The sequence below is a fragment of the Pteropus medius genome, unplaced genomic scaffold, assembly GCF_902729225.1.
Source record: "Pteropus medius unplaced genomic scaffold, Ma_sr-lr_union100, whole genome shotgun sequence".
Taxonomy (NCBI): domain Eukaryota; kingdom Metazoa; phylum Chordata; class Mammalia; order Chiroptera; family Pteropodidae; genus Pteropus; species Pteropus medius.
The window spans coordinates 5,212,134-5,232,987 of record NW_024354503.1 but is presented as its reverse complement, the minus strand read 5'-3'; the positions used below and the strand labels follow the sequence as shown (position 1 = coordinate 5,232,987).

The 20,854-nt window shown below is 51.8% G+C and overlaps 2 protein-coding genes across 5 annotated transcripts in view; both read right to left on the bottom strand.

Moving 5' to 3' along the window:
- Window positions 1–1,803: 1,803 nt before the first annotated feature.
- On the bottom strand, window positions 1,804–11,526 carry SFN (stratifin). The gene is made up of 2 exons (XM_039854619.1): window positions 11,425–11,526; window positions 1,804–3,087 (listed from the first exon to the last, which is right to left on the bottom strand). The coding sequence occupies exon 2, from the start codon at window positions 3,081–3,083 to the stop codon at window positions 2,337–2,339; it is 747 nt and encodes a 248-aa protein (XP_039710553.1). The 5' UTR covers window positions 3,084–3,087; window positions 11,425–11,526; the 3' UTR covers window positions 1,804–2,336.
- The window catches only part of ZDHHC18 (zDHHC palmitoyltransferase 18), a 25,229-nt gene continuing 12,036 nt past the window's right edge, over window positions 7,662–20,854 (bottom strand). Inside the window, exons 3-9 of one of the 4 annotated variants that reach the window (XM_039854613.1) lie at window positions 16,442–16,591; window positions 14,772–14,909; window positions 14,605–14,653; window positions 13,954–14,056; window positions 12,370–12,482; window positions 11,425–11,524; window positions 7,662–8,377 (exon numbers count right to left, since the gene is read on the bottom strand). In XM_039854613.1, coding sequence (XP_039710547.1) covers window positions 8,279–8,377; window positions 11,425–11,524; window positions 12,370–12,482; window positions 13,954–14,056; window positions 14,605–14,653; window positions 14,772–14,909; window positions 16,442–16,591 — 752 coding nt within the window. In that variant the 3' untranslated portion in view covers window positions 7,662–8,278. Of the gene's footprint in view, window positions 8,378–8,405; window positions 9,029–9,479; window positions 11,525–12,369; window positions 12,483–13,953; window positions 14,057–14,604; window positions 14,654–14,771; window positions 14,910–16,441; window positions 16,592–20,854 lie in introns of those variants that run through there. The other 3 variants (XM_039854614.1, XM_039854615.1, XM_039854616.1) reach the window with 3 other exon arrangements.

The window sequence follows — 20,854 nt, the reverse complement described above, 5'->3', positions numbered from 1 at the left end:
CCTGTCTGGTAAGAGAAACCGGGTCATTCCATAGCTGAGGGGGAGTCACTTGCCCTAGCTGAGTCTCTGCCTGGTTTGGAACCTTGAAACCCAACACATTCCCAGGAAAGAAGGGGAGAAAACACGGGACCCAGATGGCATTGGAGTGGCCTTGCCAACTTCCCCTGTAGAATTACTAGCTCTGATAAAAGCCTTTCAGTTTAGCGTCCCATAGGTGTGGCCAAACTTGGCCTCTGGGGAACCTGATGAGGCTGGACTGTGTTCCCTCAATCTTGCCAGGCAGAGGAGTGACCACTTAATGTGAGGCCTGCATTCTCAGATGGCCTAGTGAGCACGGAGGCCAGCTTTGGCAATAAAGCTTACTCCTTGGGACTGGGCCTGACTGATGATTCTGCTTTTGGCATAGAAACACTGGATAAATCGACTATTCGTGCTAGGATTAATAATGACTAACATGTATAATGGGCTACTTCACGTGCATTTATTTTCTCAAATTTCATAGCAACTCTAAAGAAGAAGGTACTATTTTTTAATCTCCACTTTATAATAAGGATACAAAAGTAACCAAAAGAATCTTAGCCAAGGCAAGCTCAGAAACAAACCCTGGCAGTATGTCTCCAGAACCCAGATTCTTCACGGTTTTCGTTAGAGCCTTTAGTCCAAGCTCCTTCTGATAAAGAAGAGGAAACTGAGGTCCAGGGAGGTATAATGGCTTTTCTAAGGTCGCACGACCAAATCAAGGACACACTCCAAGCCAATTCAGGGCTGCCTAGACTCTGGCATGTAGTGAGGACGCCTTGGTGGCCTTTTCTCAGCCGCCCTGCCCGCCAGGCACCGCAGGTTAAGGAGATGACTCAAAGGGAGGGGACTGCTTTTCCGCACCGCCCCGTCCCGCTGCTCTGAGGATGCCTAGCTTTTCAGGCCCGGCAGGTGGCAACTTGTCTAAATGAAACCCGTAAAGCACCGCCCCTGGCGCTCGGCGGGCAGCGGGAGGCCCTCAGTCCCTCTTCGCGTCGCCTTAATTGCCGTGCCGGGAGGGCGTCGGGAAGACACGCCGCGCGGGGCCGCCGCTCACTACCCCATTGGTCAGTCGGGACCAGGGGGCGGTACCCAGAGCAGCCCCGTCCCGCGATTGGACAATATCGACCTCGGGCCCGCCTTCCGCGCGGGCTGTGAAAGTGGGATGCAGTGAGGCGCCGGGAGTGTTGCAGCTGGGAACCTAGGCGATGGTCTCGGCTGACCAGGACCGGCCTCCACTCCCAGAGGCCCTTCCCACCCAGCTCGCCCGTTTCATTTTGTCCCGATCCGTGAACGCTGCGGGGCGTCCTCCTCCTCAGAGCAGGACTTTTAATGGCGGCGTCACACTCCCTTCCCCAGATTGTACTTCCCGCCTCTCAGATCTGAGCACCTGATGGAACTATTCCCCGCTTTCAAATCGGGGGTGCTCAGTGCTGCTCACTACAGCATATCCATGCGGCCCTGTCCTCACACCTCACACCTGAGACTTCACTGGTTTCCTGTCCCCGCAGATCTGAGCTCCTCAGAGGAGACTCAGAGCCGCTTTTGTGCTCACGGTCTGACCCGCCTGAGGCCAGACCAGTTTGTTTGATGCCGCCCTGATGGAGAGAGTTGAACCTCCAGCCTCTCACCTGAAGTTACCAGCCCCAAAGTCTTGCCTGCAAGTCACCAAGCCAGCCCCATGGGAGGCCTGGGCCCTAAATCAGAGGTCCAAAGTCAGGCTTTGTGTAAATCATACACCAATCCCAGTCCCAGCCCTCCACCAATAACTGGAAAAGACAGGAGGAGTGTCACAGGGAAATTTTATTGGGAGGATATATGGTCACACCCAGCAGGCATGCTTTCCCTCTCATCCTGGGTCTTGCTCAACTCTCTCTCTCTCTTTCTTACACACACACATACACACACGCACGCACGCACGCACGCACTCATCTCCAGCCTCTGCCACACCATCCGGTTCTCAGCTTCAAGGGTGGGACACTCCTCAATTCCTAAGATCCAGAGGCAGCAGGGGCAGGAGGGAGTTAAGAGGGCAGAAGAAGTGGCCCTATTCTCTGGTCGGGTCTTAAGGAGGGGATGCAGAGAGCAGGGTTGGGTGGGATGACCAGTGGTTAGGAGCACCCGACAGCTGCAGGAAGAGTGGGATCCTCTGGCTCCAAGAGGCTTCGGCTCTGCTGGTCCCTCTCTGTGGAGCCTCTCTGAGCTGGGACAGAGCATTCAGAGAGAAGGGTTGGGCCTCCCACCCCGTACCAGTCCTCTCTGCTGGGGGTGGGGGACTGGAGAAGGCAGGACAGGGCAGGGAGGGTAGCAGGTGTAGCTCAGCTCTGGGGCTCCTCGGGCGCCTCGCCCCCCTCTTCCCCAGCGTTGTCGGCCGTCCACAGCGTCAGGTTGTCTCGCAGCAGCTGCATGATGAGGGTGCTATCTTTGTAGGAGTCCTCGCTGAGGGTGTGCAGGTCAGCCATGGCCTCCTCAAAGGTGGTCTTGGCCAGTGAGATGGCTTCCTCAGGGCTGTTGGCAATCTCATAGTGGAAGACAGAAAAGTTCAGGGCCAGGCCCAGGCGGATGGGGTTGGTGGGTGGCATCTCCTTCTTGCTGATGTCCATGGCTTCCTGGTAGGCTGACCGGGCTGAGTCGATGATGCGCTTCTTGTCGTCACCGGTGGCCACCTCAGCCAGGTAGCGGTAATAGTCGCCCTTCATTTTCAGGTAGAAGACCCGGCTTTCGGCGTCACCGGCCTCCTTGATGAGGTGGGTGTCCAGCAGGCCCAGCACGGTATCGCACACGCCCCGGAGCTCGGTCTCCACTTTCTCCCGGTACTCTTGCACCTCCGGGCCCTTCTCCTCCGAGCCCTCCTCATTGCTTTTCTGCTCGATACTGGACAGGACCCTCCAGGCAGCCCTCTGGCCACCTACCACATTCTTGTAGGCAACTGACAGCAGGTTTCGCTCTTCACAGGACAGCTCCTCACCCTTTTCCACGGCGCTCTTCATGAAGGCTGCCATGTCCTCATAGCGTTCAGCCTGCTCTGCCAACTTGGCCTTCTGGATCAGACTGGCTCGCTCCATGGCTCTGGGGACAGACAGACAGGCGATGGGCTAACTGGCTGCCTCGGGACGAATGCCGGACTCTGTGCCTCTCCTGCTTTCCGCCTGCCTTTTGGCTGGATGGTCTGGCCCAGAGCAGGGTGGGGAGGGAGGGGCAAGAGGCGGGACTGAGGCCCAGAACCTACTTCCCTCTCCTCCCCACACCCTTTCCGGCTCTTCCTTAAAGGTAAAAGGGCTGGCTATGGGGTGAGTCATCAGGACAGTCAGCCGGAGAAATCTGGGCGTGGGCCCCACCTGCACAGGCACTTTTCCAGGCTCCAGGCTGCCCCCTGTTGTTCAGGGCTTCTATTACATGGGTGGCCCCAATTAGGTGGGTGCCCCCAATTAGGTAGCTGCCCCAGTTTCTCAAATCAGATTCTCCTTCATGATGTCCTTTCAGGGACTAAGGATGGCTTTAGTCACCTGGCCGCCTCAGCCTAGGCAGACTCCCTAAAGCCAGATGCAGGAAGATAGCGTTCCTAATCCTGCCAGGTATGTTGTCCCCTTGGTTCAGGTGAGATCATCTATGTTTAGATAGGGCTGTAGAGTTTCCCAAGCAACTTTTTATCTATGATCTAATTTAATCCCTACTATGTCTCTGTGAGGTGGGCAGGACTGTGACTACTACCCCACTTTAGAAATAGGAATATTAAGACTCAGAGAAGGATGAGATTTGCTCAAGGTCACACAGCTACTTAGTCCCCTGCATCCTATTTCCTTTGGTTTCTGACCCATTGAGGCCTCTGGTTTGTGAGCTCCAGGCTGGGAGATCCAGAAGTGAGATCCAGGCTTCTTTTGGCATCTACCTGAAATAGTTCCATCCCCTGGTCCTCACTCCCCCTCAGAGTCCTGTCCTCTCTGAGCTCCCAGAAGGCACAGGTGGCGGCTTTCAGGGTACCATTTAATGAGGTGTTTAACGAGCGGCCTCTGATGCTCCAGCCCAGCCTCTGTAATTAGTCACCCAGTAGGTTTGTTGGACACCTTTCCCATCACAGCGCAATTTTCCCTTTCAAGTTGGTGGCCTGTTGCCACTTGTTTGAGGACTTAGCCTCTGGCTCTCCACACCAGGTCACCGGCCCCCTCCAAGCCACCTACCATCTTGTATCAGTGGGGCTCAGAGAGGGTGGGGGCCCTCTTGCTTGCTGGCTGTACCACTTTCCTGCCTGACTCAGCCCGCCCTCTGTCAGCGGCTGGGAAGCAGGCCACCTGGGTGCTCAGCCCAGTTTTTTTTTCCCCAGGGGGGACGCTAGCAACTGGGGAGAGAGACAGGACCGAAAAAAGGAGGTAGTGGTGACACGTACCATTTTGTTTTATGGGGCAGCAGTCCCAGCTGAATGCTACCTCCCTCAGCCTGCTTCTCAGAAGTTTCCTGGTCCCTTCCCTTTGCCCATGGCCCCACCTCTGACCCCTGGGTGGGTTCCTGCTTATCTGCCCTACCCCTAGCTAAAGCTCAGATGGGGCTTAGGGGTGGGGCTCCCCTCACTGGGATCCTGCCAGCTTAATCCTGGAGCCAGGACCATTTCATAGGCCTGTCCCTCCCCAGGTTCTTCTGGTGTCTGAACACCCACCCTCCCCTTCTGGAGGAAAGCTCGGGCCAGAATTCAAGCCCCAAAGATGAGATCTGCCTCTTATAAGAGTAGGGACATGTCTGGGCTGCTGCTACAAGTTTTCCAAGGAAGTAGAAAGGATTTTAGGCTTGATATCCTGAAGGCTTTGCTCAAATCAGATCACCGACACAGAAAATAATGGAAAGAAAATACACTAAAACAGGTCCCCAACTCTCCAGCCACGAACCAGTACCGGTCCGTGGCTTATTAGGAATCGGGCCACACATCAAGAGGTAAGCGGCGAGCAGAGCTTTATCTGTATTTGCAGTTTGCTCTCCAGCACTAGTATCACTGCCTCAGCCCCACCTCAGATCATCAGGCATTAGATTCTCATAAGAGCACCAGTCCCTAGGGCCAAAAAGTTTGGGGACCCCTGCACTAAAATACAAATTTACAGAGAGTATTTTAGGTAGTGAGACTTTAATGTTCCTTTTCCTATCCTCTTCAAATTATCAATGATGAATGCGTATTTTATTTTTCTGAGAGACAGAATAGCCAAGTATCTTTAGAGTCAGATCACCTGAGTTCAATTCTTAACAAGCAGTTGTGATCTTCGCCAAGTGACTTAACCTCTGTGAGCCTCAGTTTTCCTAAGTGTAAAATGGGGCTTGTGTGAAGATTAAATGATGGAAAGCACTTAGTAGAGTGGATGGTAACCATTATTATCATGTGAAAAAAAAAACCAAACCAACTTTATTATAAACATAGACATTCACAGCATGAACATAGAGCCAGGGTCTATGAAATGAGGGAGGGCCCACACCAGGCTTCAGCCGAAGACCAGATCAAGGCCTGCCAGCTGGGTGTCCGCAGGGGAAATAAGGCAGAGCAACGGTCAGATGTGCTCTCAAAGTACTGCCTCCTCCCTTTTCATCTTGAACATTCTTCTGGCCTATTGCAGGTGCTAGGCCCTTAAGGACCTTCCTTTGTACTAGTTATCCAGCCCAGGCTTTCCAAGTCCTGGGGTGAAAGCTGGAGATCCCAGAACACCAGAAACCTGAGAGGCAGGACCTGGCAATTTTGGAGCTATTTCTGCCTCTAGAGAGAGAGGTTCTCTTTTCTATCACTCAAGCCAGGAGGCCTGGTGATGGTTCACACAGCAAGCTCCATGCCCTCAGCACAGCCCTGGGCATGAGAAAGGAAGTCCCTTATTCATCCCCCTCCCCTGCTGAATTTGGGAGCCAGGCTGCCTGACATCTCCTGCCAGCTCTGGCCTGTTGATTCTGACTCAGTTCCTGTCTCAGCCACCTCCCTTTGCCTCCAGGCCTCCATTTCCCAAGTCTATGAGCACAGGCAGGCAGGAGGCAGCAGGTCCTGGCAGGGCACAGAGTTCCACAGTCAGGTGCCTGAGTCAGCAGGACAGGAGCTGGGCTGCAGCCCAAAGGGGCTTTCCTCATCCTGCCTACTATCTCCCAACACTGTATAGCATCTATCCTACCAGCAGGCTCAAGGCCTCTGGTCCCATAGACCAGCGGTCCCCAAACTTTTTGGCACTAGGGACCAATGCTCTCTTGAGTATGTAATGCCTAATGATCTGGGGTGGAGCTGAGGCAATGATGCTAGTGCTGGGGAGCGCCTGCAAATACAGATGAAGCTTTGCTCGCTGGCCGGCCGCTCACCGCTCACTTCCTGCTGTTGGCTCGGTTCCCAACAGGCCACAGACTGGTACCAATCCGCGGCCCAGGGGTTGGGGACCCCTGCCATAGAAAACCAATCCTTCTTAGCTGGTAGCAACAGGTTTTGAAGGGTCGTGGCACAGAGAAGGCAGCAACCAGTTGCTATCTATCTCCACTGAGAACAGAAGACAGGGCTCTGAATGCAGCAGGAAGGACTCTGGTTAAGATTCCAGGAAGCACTTCCTAGGAAATTTTTCGGTCTTGGAATGATCAAATTAAACAGGAGACTGGAGGAAACTATGGCATCTTCTCCTCCTTGCTAGTTGTGAACAAGATTTCAGTTTTCCAGCCAAGAGCTCTTTCTACTAGTTGACTTTGGGAGGGGATGTTAGATTACTTTTAAGTGACTCAGCTATCCTGAGACTTTTTCTCCTCTAGGCACTGCTGTTTAGAGTATCCTGCATTTCCTAGACCAGTTCAGTCTAAGACATAGTGTGGAATTTTTGGAAAGAGAATGCAATGAACTCAGGGTGTGAGACTGCATTCCAGCTCTATTTATCAGGCCTTGGTCATGTTCCTTCCTGCCTCTGGGCCTCAGTTTCCCCCTCAGTACAAGGAGCCTGCACAGATCATCCCTAAGCCCCTTGATATGAAAGACATTCTCTAATTTTAGGGTTTCTCCCTGTTAGATCCCCTCTTCCTGAAGTAGCCCTGTTCATTCCTTGGGTAGTGCTGGAGGGTCAGAGGTCAGGTTCAAATCCTAAATTTGCTGCTTTATCAACTGGGAGACCTGGGCAGCTCCTGTGCCTTCCTTGAGCCTCAGTTGCCTCATCTGTAAAACTCTGACATCACCTTCCTCATAGGTTTAGGTGAAGAAACAGGCCTGGGACTGGGCAAGATCTGGCTAAATGACCACTGTGGTTATTTTTTAGCTCTTAGCACACTCTGTGTATCTCGACATGGGGTGGTAGCTGGGGAGAAGGAAGGTTCCATGAGAGTGTTCCCCTGGGCTGGGCTCAGTTCAGGGGTGTGACAGTCCCAGAAAAGAGTTAAGCCCTCTGTCTCAGTCTGGGCTGGGAACTTCCAGAGTTCAGAGGTTGGCTAAGGCTTAAAGGTCTCTGGAAATGAGACCAGTAGTTCTGGAGGGGCAGAGTGAAGAAGACACTGGTCATTCTTCCGATATCACTTCTGGCTTCGTTGTTCCTCTTTTTAAAATCTCCAAAATAGCATTGACCAGCTAGAACAAAGGTGGCAGTGAGAATGAGCCAGATGTTCTGCAGTCATTGCGAGCCCCAACCCCAGCCCCCAAAGTAAATGTGGCACCAGACAGCCAAAGGTATGGCAAGAAGAGGGAAGTCTTTATTTTGGTTAAAAAAGATACAGGATGGCAGGCAAGCAGCCCCCAGCCATGGGCTCGGCGGATTTCCAAGGCACCCAGCCCCGTTTCCTGTAGTTACTCTGAAGAACACGGGCTGTCAGAGCTAGCTCAGTCCCTTAGTACCTGGAGCAAAGGGTACAAGCATCCTCCTACTCTGGGTGGTGGGGGTGGAGGGGGCTGTGGGAACATTGTCAAACCAGTTGTGCTTAGAACAGTCACCAAACTTGTTCAGCAGCGTCAACCATCAACACCCCAGACAGCTCCTGAAGAAACCTGCTCAGCTTGCCTATGGCTATGCCTGGTGGTGGGGGTGCAGGCTGTAAGGAAAGGTTCCCAAAGAGCCTTGACAGATCTGGGGAAGGGGAAGTCAGGAGGGGAGGGTGAGTTTCAGCATAGTATTACATTATTGTGCTGACAGTTGCATTATGGCTTTTCTACATTTTGGCCAGCATGGAGTAGGGGCGGGGGCAAAGAGGCCAGCCCTTGCCCCCTATGGGGGGACCCTAAAGAGCACACGTGTGGGGCAGACTTGGGGGTAGACCCTGTAGGCACAGATGGTGGCAGATGGGCCACAGGTTAGGCAGGTGGAGGTGCCGGGTGCCTGGCTCCCCCCAGGCCACTCCTGGAGAGGCAGAGAGCAGCGGTCCTCAGGAGGTCCTTAAGCCCCCGCACGCACTGGAGATCCCGGGCAGGACAGCAGAGAAGAGGAAGAGAGAGGGTTAGCAGGATTGGGAGGAGACAGGAGGCCTGAAGGGGTACCAGCGGGGACAGGTGCTGCCACAGCACCTGCCTCTTCCCCACAGAAGGGCCAAGGCTCGGGCAGCAGGCAACAAAGCAGGAGAGAAAACGGGCAGGTGAGAGAAAGCTCAGCAAGGACAGAAAGCTGGGACAGTGTTAGTGATCGAAGGCCCCTACACACCAGGACACCACCAGAACAGGCCCAGGCACCTCAGAGGAGGTGCTCCATCCTCTCCCCGTCCTCGCCCTTCACCTCCTGCTCCAGTAGGAGGGCTGCTCTGCGCGAAGCTAATTCCTCAGTCCGAAGAAGGGCTGGGCTCGTTGCCCTGACCCCACGCCCCCATCTTTCTGCTCAGGGGGAGCCCTGGGGACCCTGCCACCACCAGCACACATACCACACCACACACACAGATGAATGGGCTCCATGGGTGGGCGAGGCATGCGATGACGATGAGGTGGTGTGTTGAGGGGAGCGGGCAGTGCTGGCCGACAGGGAAGATATGGTCTTACCAGCTAACCCTCTGCAAAGAGGCCTGTTAGCTCCCCTCAGGCTGTGCAGGAGATGGCAAAATCCTGACAGGTGTCCTCCTGGAGGAGATACCAGAGAGGCGGGCCAGCGTTATGAGTTGTCTGGCTGGGCCCTGCTGCCCAGGCCGGGGTGGGGGCCAGGGAGGCTCTGGCTCTCAAACTGGAATCTACTGTCTCATAAACATTTTCTTAGCTGAGCAGTCACTGAGCGTCAGAGAGGAAAGATAGCAAGGAATAACTTGGAGGTCTTCAAGCCCCTGAGGCAGGGGAAAGTCGAGGGGACGAAGAGAGGACAGGATGGCCTCTTCTTACACACCTCTGGGGGCCTAGCCACAGCCCCTTCTATTCTGCCTCCAGCACACAGACTTCAGCCAGGAGAGAACTTTAGCCAGGTTGCTGGGCTACCTGCCTTCTGTCTCCCTAGGAAAGACCAAGTTTGGCTGAAAGAATAGGCAGCTGCCATTTGGGGCCTCAGCAAAGGAAGAGCAAACAAAAACCAAACCAAAACAAATCAACTCTTAAAAAGTTTTATTACAAGCAGGAACAAAGAATACTGGCTTAAATAAAAGGCAGTTGGGAGTCCCCTCCTCTAGCCAACTTCTTCCCCACCTCCCAGTGCCACTGCAGCATGGCCCAGGGCCCTGAGGCTGGGGTGAAGCTGTTTCTCCCAGAGGGGACCCTCTGTGGCTGCCACTTCTCAGCTGCCTGTGAGCTAACTAGCCTCTGGAGCAAGAAAGGGCTAGATGCGGGGACCTCCTTGTGTCTTTTTCAGCCCACTTGAAGGGCCAAGGAGGGGGACAGAGGCACAATTTTCTATCTATGTGACAAGAAACTATAGCTCCCATCAGAGGAGGGACATCCTCTGAGTTTCTGGCCCAGATTTAGGCCAATCTTCACTCGCCTCTTGGCACACTCTGCTCCTTCCTTCCTTTTCTCTGGTTAGAGGCCTCCAGTTGGCAGTGACTCCCTCTCCTCTAGCCCATACTCAGGGCTTAGAGGAGGGGGTGTGGCTTGTAGACAACAGCCACTCCCCACAGCCATTACCTCATCCACCACACCCAACCTTAGCCTGTCTAGGCAGATCCCAGCTTGAAGCCTGACCTGGGGGGTGGGTGGGAGGGGTGGGGTCAGGGGGTGAGTGGCTGAGTCCCCAGCCATTGGCTATCTCAAGTCCTTAGAGGAGGGAAAGATAGGATGAGGGCTGAGCTGCAGCAGGAGCTGAGGGGTCTCTTGTAACCAATGTACAGGCTCCCTATCCCCATGGCTTAAGCTGCTCCTGCTGCTGCCTGCTGACACTCAAGGGGGATGGCAGGGAGGAGGGCAGCCATGGGGATGTGGGGAAGTGGGACCCAGCCACATTTGAACAAGAGCGTGTGTGCACACACATGCACGCACGCACGCACGCACACACGCACACACACACTCACTCACTCACTCAGGGCCAGAAGGTCTCTTGTAATAAACTTATTAAAACCATCTTGCCTTCTGATAACCCTTAACCTGGCACTACACGGATAGCAATGTGGCTGACTTTTTCTTCTTCCATTTAAAAAAATGTTACGTAGAAAAGAGGTCTATAAAATTGTGCAAAATACCCAGCATTAATAAACCCGTTTCAAGTATTGCCAGCATGAGTATAATCTCTCCATCCTTAGACCTGACTTGGGAGAGAGGTGGGGGGTGGAGAGGCAGGCCAGGACCCCATGGAGAACCTTCCATGGGCAGAGAGGGCAAGGCCCCCAATTCTTAGTATGCTGCCCAGGAATCACGGAGGAGCTGAGGTCTTGGGTGCCTGGCTGGCTGGTCTGGCTTCTTCTGACACAGGCTGCCCCCCATCCAGCCCCACCTCTGCCTTCTCTACCTGGAACTCCAGCTCTACTCTGTTGGCCAACTCCAAAGGGAAAAAAAAATGAACAATGATTATCACAAAAAGAATGAAGGAGCCCACAAACCAAAGCAGCTTGTGGAGGCGTCCTCTCCCACAGCCCACTGTCCAGAGCCTACTGCTCGCTGGTCCTACTTCATTCACCCCAGGACCCCAGCTCACAGGACCCAGCAGCTCCCCCTACTGGGAGGGGTCACACTCGTCCGCACTCTCACTCACACAGGGCTCGCCCTGGCACAGGCAGAGACTTGCCATGGTACCTCCGGGGGCCACAGGGGCCCTGGCCTCTCTATCCTGTTCCTCCTGCCACTGATCACTGGGGGATCTCGGGCCCAAGGCTGTGGGAACCTGGGTTTGGGGAGCAGAGGGTACAGCCATGGAACAGTGTGGGGCAAGCCACGCAGGGTGGGAAATAAATACGACAAGACTCGAGTCTTTGGCAGCTCTGCTTCCCTCGGGTGGAATGGGAGGGTCCCGGCAGGTGTGGAGGGTGGCAGGTGAGTGCTGAGAGGCGGACAGGACAGGCCAGCAGGTGGCAAGTACCGAGCCCGGTTCAGGGGTAGCCTCCTACCATGCTGGCATCGGGCTTGGCTCCATGGGTTGGCTCGTTGCTTCTGACGGGCGAGGGCAACACGGTGTCAGGCTGTACAAATCCCCTCCGGTCAATCAGGCTTCCAAAACACAAGGGGGACATATGAGGATCCACCTGACACTAGAGCTCCAGGCCTGGGGCTGGATGGCAGAGTCCACCTTCCAGCCAAGGGAAGACCCAGCCCTAGAAGGGCTGAGGAAAGGGGAGCTGCCTTCCCACTGTGGGAGATCCAGACTCCTCCCTTCCGGAAGGGCCCTCTTCACACTCTGGACACCTGGCTTTTGGCCACAGAATTTATTCACTGTTAATTCAAAGTGGCCCATCTTTCTGTCTGGCTGCCAAGAAGCCAGGCTACAGGTGAGGGGAAAAGCAAGAATGAAAGGGCATCTGAAGACTGTGCAATTCCTACTGTCCTTCCCCAGGCAGGATGGGTGACAGACATCAGGCAGGAGAGGGGTGCAGTGTGGGGAAGTCTTGTTCCTGCAGTGTCCACTGCAACTTAGCTCCAGTTCTGGCGCTTTGGCTCCCCCTACTGTCAGGACAGATGGGGCACCTCCCAGAAGGGTGGAGCTACCAGGATTCTCTTCTGCCAGGAAGGAGGACAGAGGCCCCACCCAATGCCGCCATCAGCACCAGAAGGGCAGCGTCACCCAAGCATAGCCAAAACATTAATTGTGGTTATCCCTGGGGAATAAGATTACATGTGAGTCTAATACTCTTCTTTTTAAATATTTTGTACTTAATTTTTTCCTAAAATGAGCACATGATTAAAAATTACAACTCACCACACAACTCTTTTATGTGACAAATACCCTGAGTGCCTTTAGCAGGGAATGGTGGAAAGAGGACTGTGGTGTGCAGAGAGATCTGCTGACTCCACAATCTATCTGAGAGGTGTGGACTCACAGGATCACCCCGTCTCACCTGGGAGGTAGGGGGCCGCAGAGCACAGCACAGCAGTTGGTGACAACACTTTTATGGCTGTAGGGGTTGACAGAGGCCTCACCGCCCCTCTTGCTGGACCACGAGCCTTTGATCTGCAAGCAGGAAGGTCTAGGTCAGGCTTTGCTTTTCTAGGAAGGCGGTCTAGAGGCGCGGGTCGGGGGAAGGGACGGGGGGAACCAGAGATTTCTGGAACCAATTCTGGCTAGACTATTAGAAAGGACACCTCTTTGACCTGGACCATTCAATGAGAATGTGGGGAGCACCCAGTAGAGAGGAGGAGGCCCCAACCAGGATAAAGCCAAAGAGAAGCCTCCAAAAGAAACTTTTTGGGTGCATCCTCCTTCTCTGGCCAGCTACCTAAGCGGGGGAGGGGGGGGTGGGGAGGGCAGAACAAGGGCACAGAGCTCAGGCTGACCTGACTGTGGACCCCAGCCCTGCCACTGACTTGCATGACCCTGGACAGATCACTACTTCTCTGGCGAGTCTCAATCTTAATGTGAAAAATAGGGAACTCTCTTTTACCAGCTCTCTGCTAGCACTGCTGGAGCATCAGACGAAATCTTGCCCATCTCTAGCCTGTGAAGCTGGCTATCAAAGGCACTGAGTTCAGCAGTGAAGGATACCTGCTTCACTCAGACCCAGAGTTTTCCAAATTTATTTGTTCATATCAGTCCTTTTTGTTTAACCACTAGCAATATCCTGCAATCACCCAGCACATGATAGCCTTATCGTGTGTGTTAAGTTCCCCAAATGAGAAGCTGAGGTTTTCAAGGAATGTATTTTCTGTTGGTTGATGGAACTCTTCGTATTGGATGGTGGCCCTGGAACAGATGCTCTCATTTGTTTTATTGTCTGGGAGAATGGGAAGGGGAGGTCAGATCTAGCCCAGGGATGGGCACACAGTAAGTGCTCAGACAGTGCTCGTTGGTGGGGGTCTGTAAAGCAGCAGGTAGAGAGGGTTGATGGAGCTTCACAGTCTTATCCTGGCTGCCCCCTCAATAAGGAAGCCTCAAGGAGCTTCGAGGACACCTTCAGAACAATCATATCTCTGCTGCCTGCAAGTGCAGTGGGGTACAGTGAGCATGGCCATAGCTTCTGGGCACAGCCTGGCTCTGTCACTTCCCAGCTGTGTCACATTGGGGCAAGACACTCAGCTATGAAATGGAGAAAAAGCATCCCAGTTCTTTCTGCCGCAGAGTTGACAAAAGGACCCAAAGAGGTGATAGGAACTAAAAGAACTCTGGAAATGGCAATGTGCTGGCCAAATGCAATGACTGTTATGGACCCAGTGCTGCTCCTATGGGGTTAAGAAGAAAGTGACTTGGGGACCCAGAAGCCCATACCAAAGGGCCGAGGCCTGCGGGGGCCTTAGAAACCTGTACTGGGTCTCCCACGGCTGAGCCGTGAGCACTGCAGCGAGATGTCTGGCTGCCTTCTGTCTCCACCCACGTGTCCCCAGCAGCCTGAGAGTCAGGGCTGCACTGTGGCCACTCCAGCTCCCTCAGCCCTGCCTCCCTCCGAGGGTCCTGCCCAGGGATTAGGGGTTGCTCCAGCCTTACTCACATCTTCATTAGTTGTCAGGTTGGAGGCGACGAGGTAAGTGTGAAACCCTGAGAGGCCCAGGATGGACCAGATGGAGAAGAAGCAGATCACCAACTCCAGCACAGTGAGCAGGCAGAGCAGTCAAGGGCCCAGACGGGGAACAGGGCTGGGAGCCTCCCTTGTGCCTGGGAGCTTGCCACACCCACCTTTCTCACCTACTTCTGTGGAGCTACCGCCCCAGAAAGGAAATAAGTTCATAACCTTCTTGTGGCCCAGTCACCACTTAGCAGGACCACCTTCTGGGCCCCAAGAAGAGTTTGGGAGCTCCCCTCGAGAGCAGGACGAGCTCAGGGTGACAGATGGTAGAGAGAAGAGGGGGTTCCAAACACCAAGAGTCTCAGACATGACGTGGTCCAGGGAACTGGGTGTCTTAAGTGAAGATAGGGACTGTGGTTCCTGACAGTTCTCGGCCACCCCAATCCCACGACAACCCATTTAGGATCAGCTCTAGCCTGGGTGTGAACAGAAGCAGCTGGTATATCGGATTCTAGAGGACAAGCATCAGCTCTACACCATTCCCCTGTTTACAGGATGAGGTGTGGGGATTCACCCCTGTGAAGGGGCCTCAGTTCCCACCAGGGCATCCACTAGTGGACAAAGGGCAAAGGATATCTCGCCGGTGTCTCCTTCAGAGTGGAAAGGAAGTTGCTTCCCTGAGAACCTGAGGAGGAAGAAACAGGACAAGGGCACAGCTCAGAGGGACAGTGACCACAGCCCCTTGGCCTGGCTGAGCTCGCTGTCTCGCCCCCTGCTCGCCTCCGCCCCCACTGCCAACTCACGCAGCGTCAGGTGGGTGACCACGCAGGCGAAGATGAAGGCCGTCAGGAATGAGAGGGAGAGAATAAACGCATAGAAGAAGCGGTAGTTCCGTCTCCCCACACAGTTGCCCACCCAGGGGCAGTGATGGTCAAACCGTTCTGGAAAAGGGCCAGGGGAGGCGGGTTAGTGCCGGCCTGCACAGCACAGGTGTTCGAGGCTTCATGCCATGGCTAGGGCTTTCCTACCCTCTCACTCTCTGCACCAGCCGACTCTCAGTTCCTCCCTCAGACTCTCTCTGCTTCTGAAGGTCCTTTGTCAGCTGGTTCCCACTGCCACACGCATTCTTTCCTGTCTCTTTACCTGATGGCAGGTAATTCCTCCTTCATGTCTCGGCTGCAAAGCCACTTCCTTAAGAAAGTGTCCTCTGACCCCAGACAAGGTAAGGGCACCCTGTTACCTGCCCTGTTAGTTAGCCTGGCACTTATCTTTTGCAGCACTTTGCCCATGATGTTTACATACTAATTTATAATTAGCAGACTAGCCAATTACTCCTACTTAACTCTAAGGTCCATGAGGGGGCCTGTGTTGGCCCCACACTGAGCTGAATCTCAGGTCCAACAGTGCCTGGAAAAAGACTCACAAAAAGTACTTGTTGCCTGGCTTATAACCCCGGCCACATGCCAACAACCAATGACCCCTGTCCCTTGCAGTAGAATTAGAGGCCCAAGGAGGGGCAAGGCCGCTATGTAACTAGTGGGGAACTGGCATAAGAAGCCAGGTTAGAGGGCTGATCTCACAGCAGCACCATGTCCCTGGGGGTGGGGTCACACCCAGACTGGTGAGGAAAGTCCCCTGTGGGAATGTGGGTCATAAGCCTGTTGCAGGCCTCACGCCAAAGCCAGCACCCTTCGCAAGGGGTGGGTGGGGCAAGTTCTCATGGATGAATGATGCCCACTGAGTCAACCCATTTCACTGCCTACCGTCATGGGGTGTTCCCCACTGTTCCCCTGCTGAGCCAGCGTGATGAGCTCACTGCCCTGACATCTATGCACAGTCACTGTGGCTCAGCTCACCTGGGTCCTCTTGCATAGCATTTCCCTTATGACACCCTCCCAGGAGCACGCCCTTGGTCCCCATCAGAGCTGCCTGGCCTTTGGAGGGCAGGGGAGGGAATGAAACAGCCTCTGGTTCCCTAGCAACCACTGTAGTTGTGGGTCAGGAGCTTAGCTTCCAATCCTGGCTACATCCTCTCCACCTCACAGCTTAAACTACTCTGTTCCAAGATTCTTGTCCTTCCCAAACCCTGGGAATCAGATCAAAGTCTTTCAGTATAGCTTGTCCTGGGCCACTGGAGGGTAGATCATTCCTTTTCCGGCCCAAACCTATCTAAAATGTTATTGTTCCAGTCTCTGGTGGCTGGGACCTTGGGTCTACTGAGGACCAGGCTGGGCCTGGGAGAAGGATTCAGGGCCTTTGTGTCCACCCCACACTTCCGACCTGGGGGGAAGGAACGTACCAATCCTGGGCTGAAGCCAAGAGCTCCCTCCATGGTTCTTCTTCAGTCAGAGCAAATCTGGGTGAACCAGACGCCTTGCCCAGCCCTGAATATTTCAGACTCCCATGAGCGACCTCCTTGACTCCAGCACTCCATCTCTCAGGGCTCCCTGCATCCCACCCACCTCCCACTTACCCACACAGTTGTCGCAGACACTGCAGTGTGAGGTCCGGGGTGGCCGAAACATCTTGCAAGTGAAGCAGTACTTCAACTTCACCATCTGCCCGTTGATCATCACCTCCCGAGTCCGAGGGGGTGGCCGGTACGTGGAACTGCCTGTGTTGTCTGAGGGTGGGAGGAGAGAAAGATGGGAGACGTCCAAGCCCAGAGCCAGGAGCCCCAGGCTGGAGAAAGCCACTGCTGCCCGGCTGGGAGAAGAGAAGCCTCAGGGCAAATTTCTGGGAAACGAAAGTTGGGGTAAACTGCTGGCCTAAGGCAGGGACAATGTTAAGAGCTACGACTGCTTACTGACACTGCTGTGTGCTAAAGCTTTACACTCCTGCTCACATACCAGTGGACATACAGAACTCTGAGAAGACCTATCAGAGAAGGAGACCTTGGGAAGACTTAGTGAAATTTATCTGCATCTAGTCAAGCCTAGATACAAGTTCCAGTTTCCAAGGAGGTTCAGGAGATGGAGGGGCAAAGTAAACAATGCTATAAGGAAACAATCAGATCCAGAATGTGGGACAACTACTAGACCACTGGCCTGATCTCTAACAAAAGTCAAAGTCTCTTACATGACTTCGAGGGAAGATGGTTCTAAATTAAAAGAGAGTTAGGAGATGTAAACAAGCAATGCATGCTCCTAGATTTGAAAAACAAAATCAAACACAACAACAAAAGACATCTGGAGGGCAACAGGGGAAAAATGACTACAGATTAGAAATTTGGGAACTGTAATTTTCCTAGATATGACAATGGAATTGTGGTTATGTGGGAGACTGTCCTTAGATTTTGAAGATACACGTTGAAGTATTTATAGTGAAGTATTTATAGTATTTATAGATTTTGAAGATACACGTTGAAGCATTTATAGTGAAGTATTTATAGTAAAGTGTCTATAATGTCTATAATTTACTATGAAATGAATTAATAAGAATTATACATATATGTATACATGATACAACTATTAAACCTAAATGGTGAATGTATAGGAATTCATCGTACTAATTCTTCCCACTTTTCTGGATGTTTGCAATTTTTCATAATAAAAATTTTAAGAGAGGGTGATTCCATAGAGCAGTGGTTAGCACGTCTGCTTTACACGCAGAAGATCGCTGGCATGGCCCAGCGGAGCCATGGCCCATACCCTGGGTACGCCAGACCCCGGGTGCGCCAGGCACCGGGTGCGTGCTGCGAGCACGTGGGAGGAGATTCCCCACCTTCAGAGATCCAGTTCTTACGGGGAGATGGCAACATCTGTAGGTCAGGAGTGGAAGTGGGGGGAGGGGAATTAAAATTTAAAAAAGAAAATTTTTAAAAGAAAATGAAATACAGAAATATTTCATATTCAAGAGTTGGAAGACTCAATATCAGAAAAGGATTTATTGTCCCTATATTAATCTGCAGATTCAACATAATCCCAATCGAAACTCCCAGGGTCTTTTTCGTGTGTGTGTGTGTGTGTGTGTGTGCGCGCGCGCGTGCGTGAGAAAATCAACAAACTCATTCTAAAATTGATATGGAAATGCAAAGGGCTGAGAACAGCCTAGGCACCCTTGAAAAGCAAAGCTAGAGGACTTACACGATTCAATATCAAGACTTAGAGTAAAGCGGTAGTATTTAAGATAGCCTGATTTGGGTGCAAGGGTAGAAATGCTGACCAATGGACCAGAAAAGAGAATCTGAAAACAGACTCGACATATACATGACCATGTGCTTTAGGACAAAGGCAACACGACAGGGCTGTGAAGGAAGGTGCTCTTCAATAAACAGTGCTGGGTGCACTGGATATACGACTGAGGAAAAAATGCTTCTGCACCCCTGCCTCCCACCAAAGACACATTCAATTCCAGATGGACTGCAGCTCCAAATGCAAAAGTCCTAGATTACAAAAATAATAAGAGAACAACTTCACAACTGTAGACAAAAATTTCTTAAACGCGACACGAAGGGGCTAATCATAAAAGAGCAATTTGCTAAACTGCATTATATCACAATTAAGAACTTCTGTTCATCTACAGATATCATTTAAAGAATGAACAGGTGACCTTCAGAGTTAGAGACGATATTTACAATATCTGATAATGGATTTGTATCCAGAATACATAAAGAATTCCTATTAGTAAGAAAAGTCAGACAACTGAATTCAAATTTGGACCAAAGATTCAAACTGGCATTTCATTAAAGAAGCTGTCCAAACAGCTGATAAACACATAAAAGGGTGCTCATATTCATTAGTCATCAAGGAAACACAAATTAAAACCACAAAATGCTATCGCTACACATGCACCAGAATGTCCAAAATGAGGAAAAAAAAAATTGAAGCAAGTTTTGGCAAAAATGTGAAGCAACTAGAAATCTCATATGACCACTGTGGAAAACTGGCGATAATGATGAAAGCTCGGCATGTGCGTCCCCAGCAATCCCCATCCCAGGTGTCTTCCCAACAGAAATGTGCAGAATTTGATGTGCACCAAACGACATGCACGAGAATGTTTGCAGCAATAATTCTCATAACAGCCAAAAGCTGGACCTATCCAAATGCCCATCAATAGCGGAATGGATTTAAAAAAGTGTATACTCACACAATGGAATTCTATACAGCAATGAGAAAGAACAATCCTCAACCACACACAGCAACACAAATGAGTCTCATTAGCATTGTGTAAAGTGAAGAAATCACACACGTTAAGAACGCAAATGTTCAAAAACAGGTAAAAGTAATCTTTGGAGTTAGAAGTCAGGGTCGTGGTTACAGGACGGGTGACAGTGATCAGAAAGGGGAGTGAGGTAGGGATCCTGGGACACTGCTCATATGCTGTGTCTTGATCTGGGTGTGGATTATATGTGTGCGTTTAGTTTGTGAACACTTAAAGAGAATACTTATGATTTGTATACTTTTGGTGGGCCCATTATACTTCAATAAAAACTAAGAAAAAGGAAGGTCCAAGGCCTCATCTAAGGTCATGTAGCTGGTATGCTGGCGGAGCAGGAATCTGAAACCCATGTCTGCCATATGCAAAGCCCACGATTATACCCAATGAGCCTGTTGGTACCTAGGCCACAGAGGCTCCTTCCTGGACAGAACTCCAGAAGTCACACAGGGCTGGCTGTCTGTGATCCCCAGCCCTCAACTACACTCCCAGCCATTACTTCTACCAGATCAACACCCCAGATATCTCCAATTTGGCTACTTCGCTCTGATGATTGTTTACTGAGTGCCTACCATGTGCCAGGCACTATTCTAGGCACTTGGCAGGCAGCAGTGAAGCAAAGAGACTCACATCTCACGTTCCCAGCTACTAGGCATACTTTTGCTAGATTATTTTACCATCACCTCAATCATAGTATTTTTGAAATAGAACTAAGCATCTGAGCATCCCTCTTTTTCTTAAAACTGGTGGCACGGTAAAGGGCAGGGGGCCGAAGTCAATGGACACACTCTGAAACCCAATTTTGCCACTGACTGGTTGTGTGTGAGGTTGAGGTCAAATGGACTTTTCTGAGCCTTAGTTTTCTCTTCTGTAAAATGGGAATAACAGGCGGGTAAAATGGGGCATGAATCCTGGCTCCACCTCTTACCAGCTGAGTTTCTCCTAATTATACTGTTTGCTAGATGTGTGACAGGGCAAATCATTTAACCTCTCCGTGCCTCTGTTTCCTTGATCACTGAAATAGGGATAACAGTATCCATCATTGGGTTGTTGTGAGGATTAAATGAGTCAATATATGTGAAGTGGCACAAAGTAAATAGCTAAGGAGTGTGCACTGTTATTAGCAGCTCAGAATTACTGAGAGAAAGAAGGGGAGTCTCAAGGGAAAGTGGATAGTGCACTGAGGGTCTGCTATATGCTGAGCACTCTGCGGACACTGTCTCCTGTAACCCTGACGGCATCCTAAGAGGTCAAGTTATCATTATCATCTCCAGGTTATACTTAGGGAGACTTTAAAGTGAGGTTAATTGACTTATCCAGGCCACACAGCTAGTAAGTGACAGAACCAGGATGTGAAACCAAGTTTCCAAAGCTTGGGCTTGAGGTCCTTTTGTAAATTTTAAAGTATCGTAATGAGTGTTATTTACCCTTGCCTGGTTCCTTATTTCTACCAATGGCACAATCCAAGAGCTGGCAGGAACCTCAAAGCGTAACACAGGCCTTGGCACATCGCAGATACTTGATAAATGTCCCTCTGCTCACTGCCTCAGTTCTAACTGGTTCAGTTTACAAATGAGAAAACAGGCCCAGAGAGGTTAGGGGATTTGCCCAAGGTCACACGGCCACTGAGCAGCAGAGGCGGGGGAATCCAGTTTAGGGACTCTTTGCAGACCCGTCCTTCCTAATCCTTGCCTGGCCACTTCACTCTCCACTCCCAACACACTACCCA

Excerpts from the sequence above, each read along its gene's own strand:
- SFN (XM_039854619.1), bottom strand. The coding sequence starts at position 3,083 with ATGGAGCGAGCCAGTCTGATCCAGAAGGCCAAGTTGGCAGAGCAGGCT.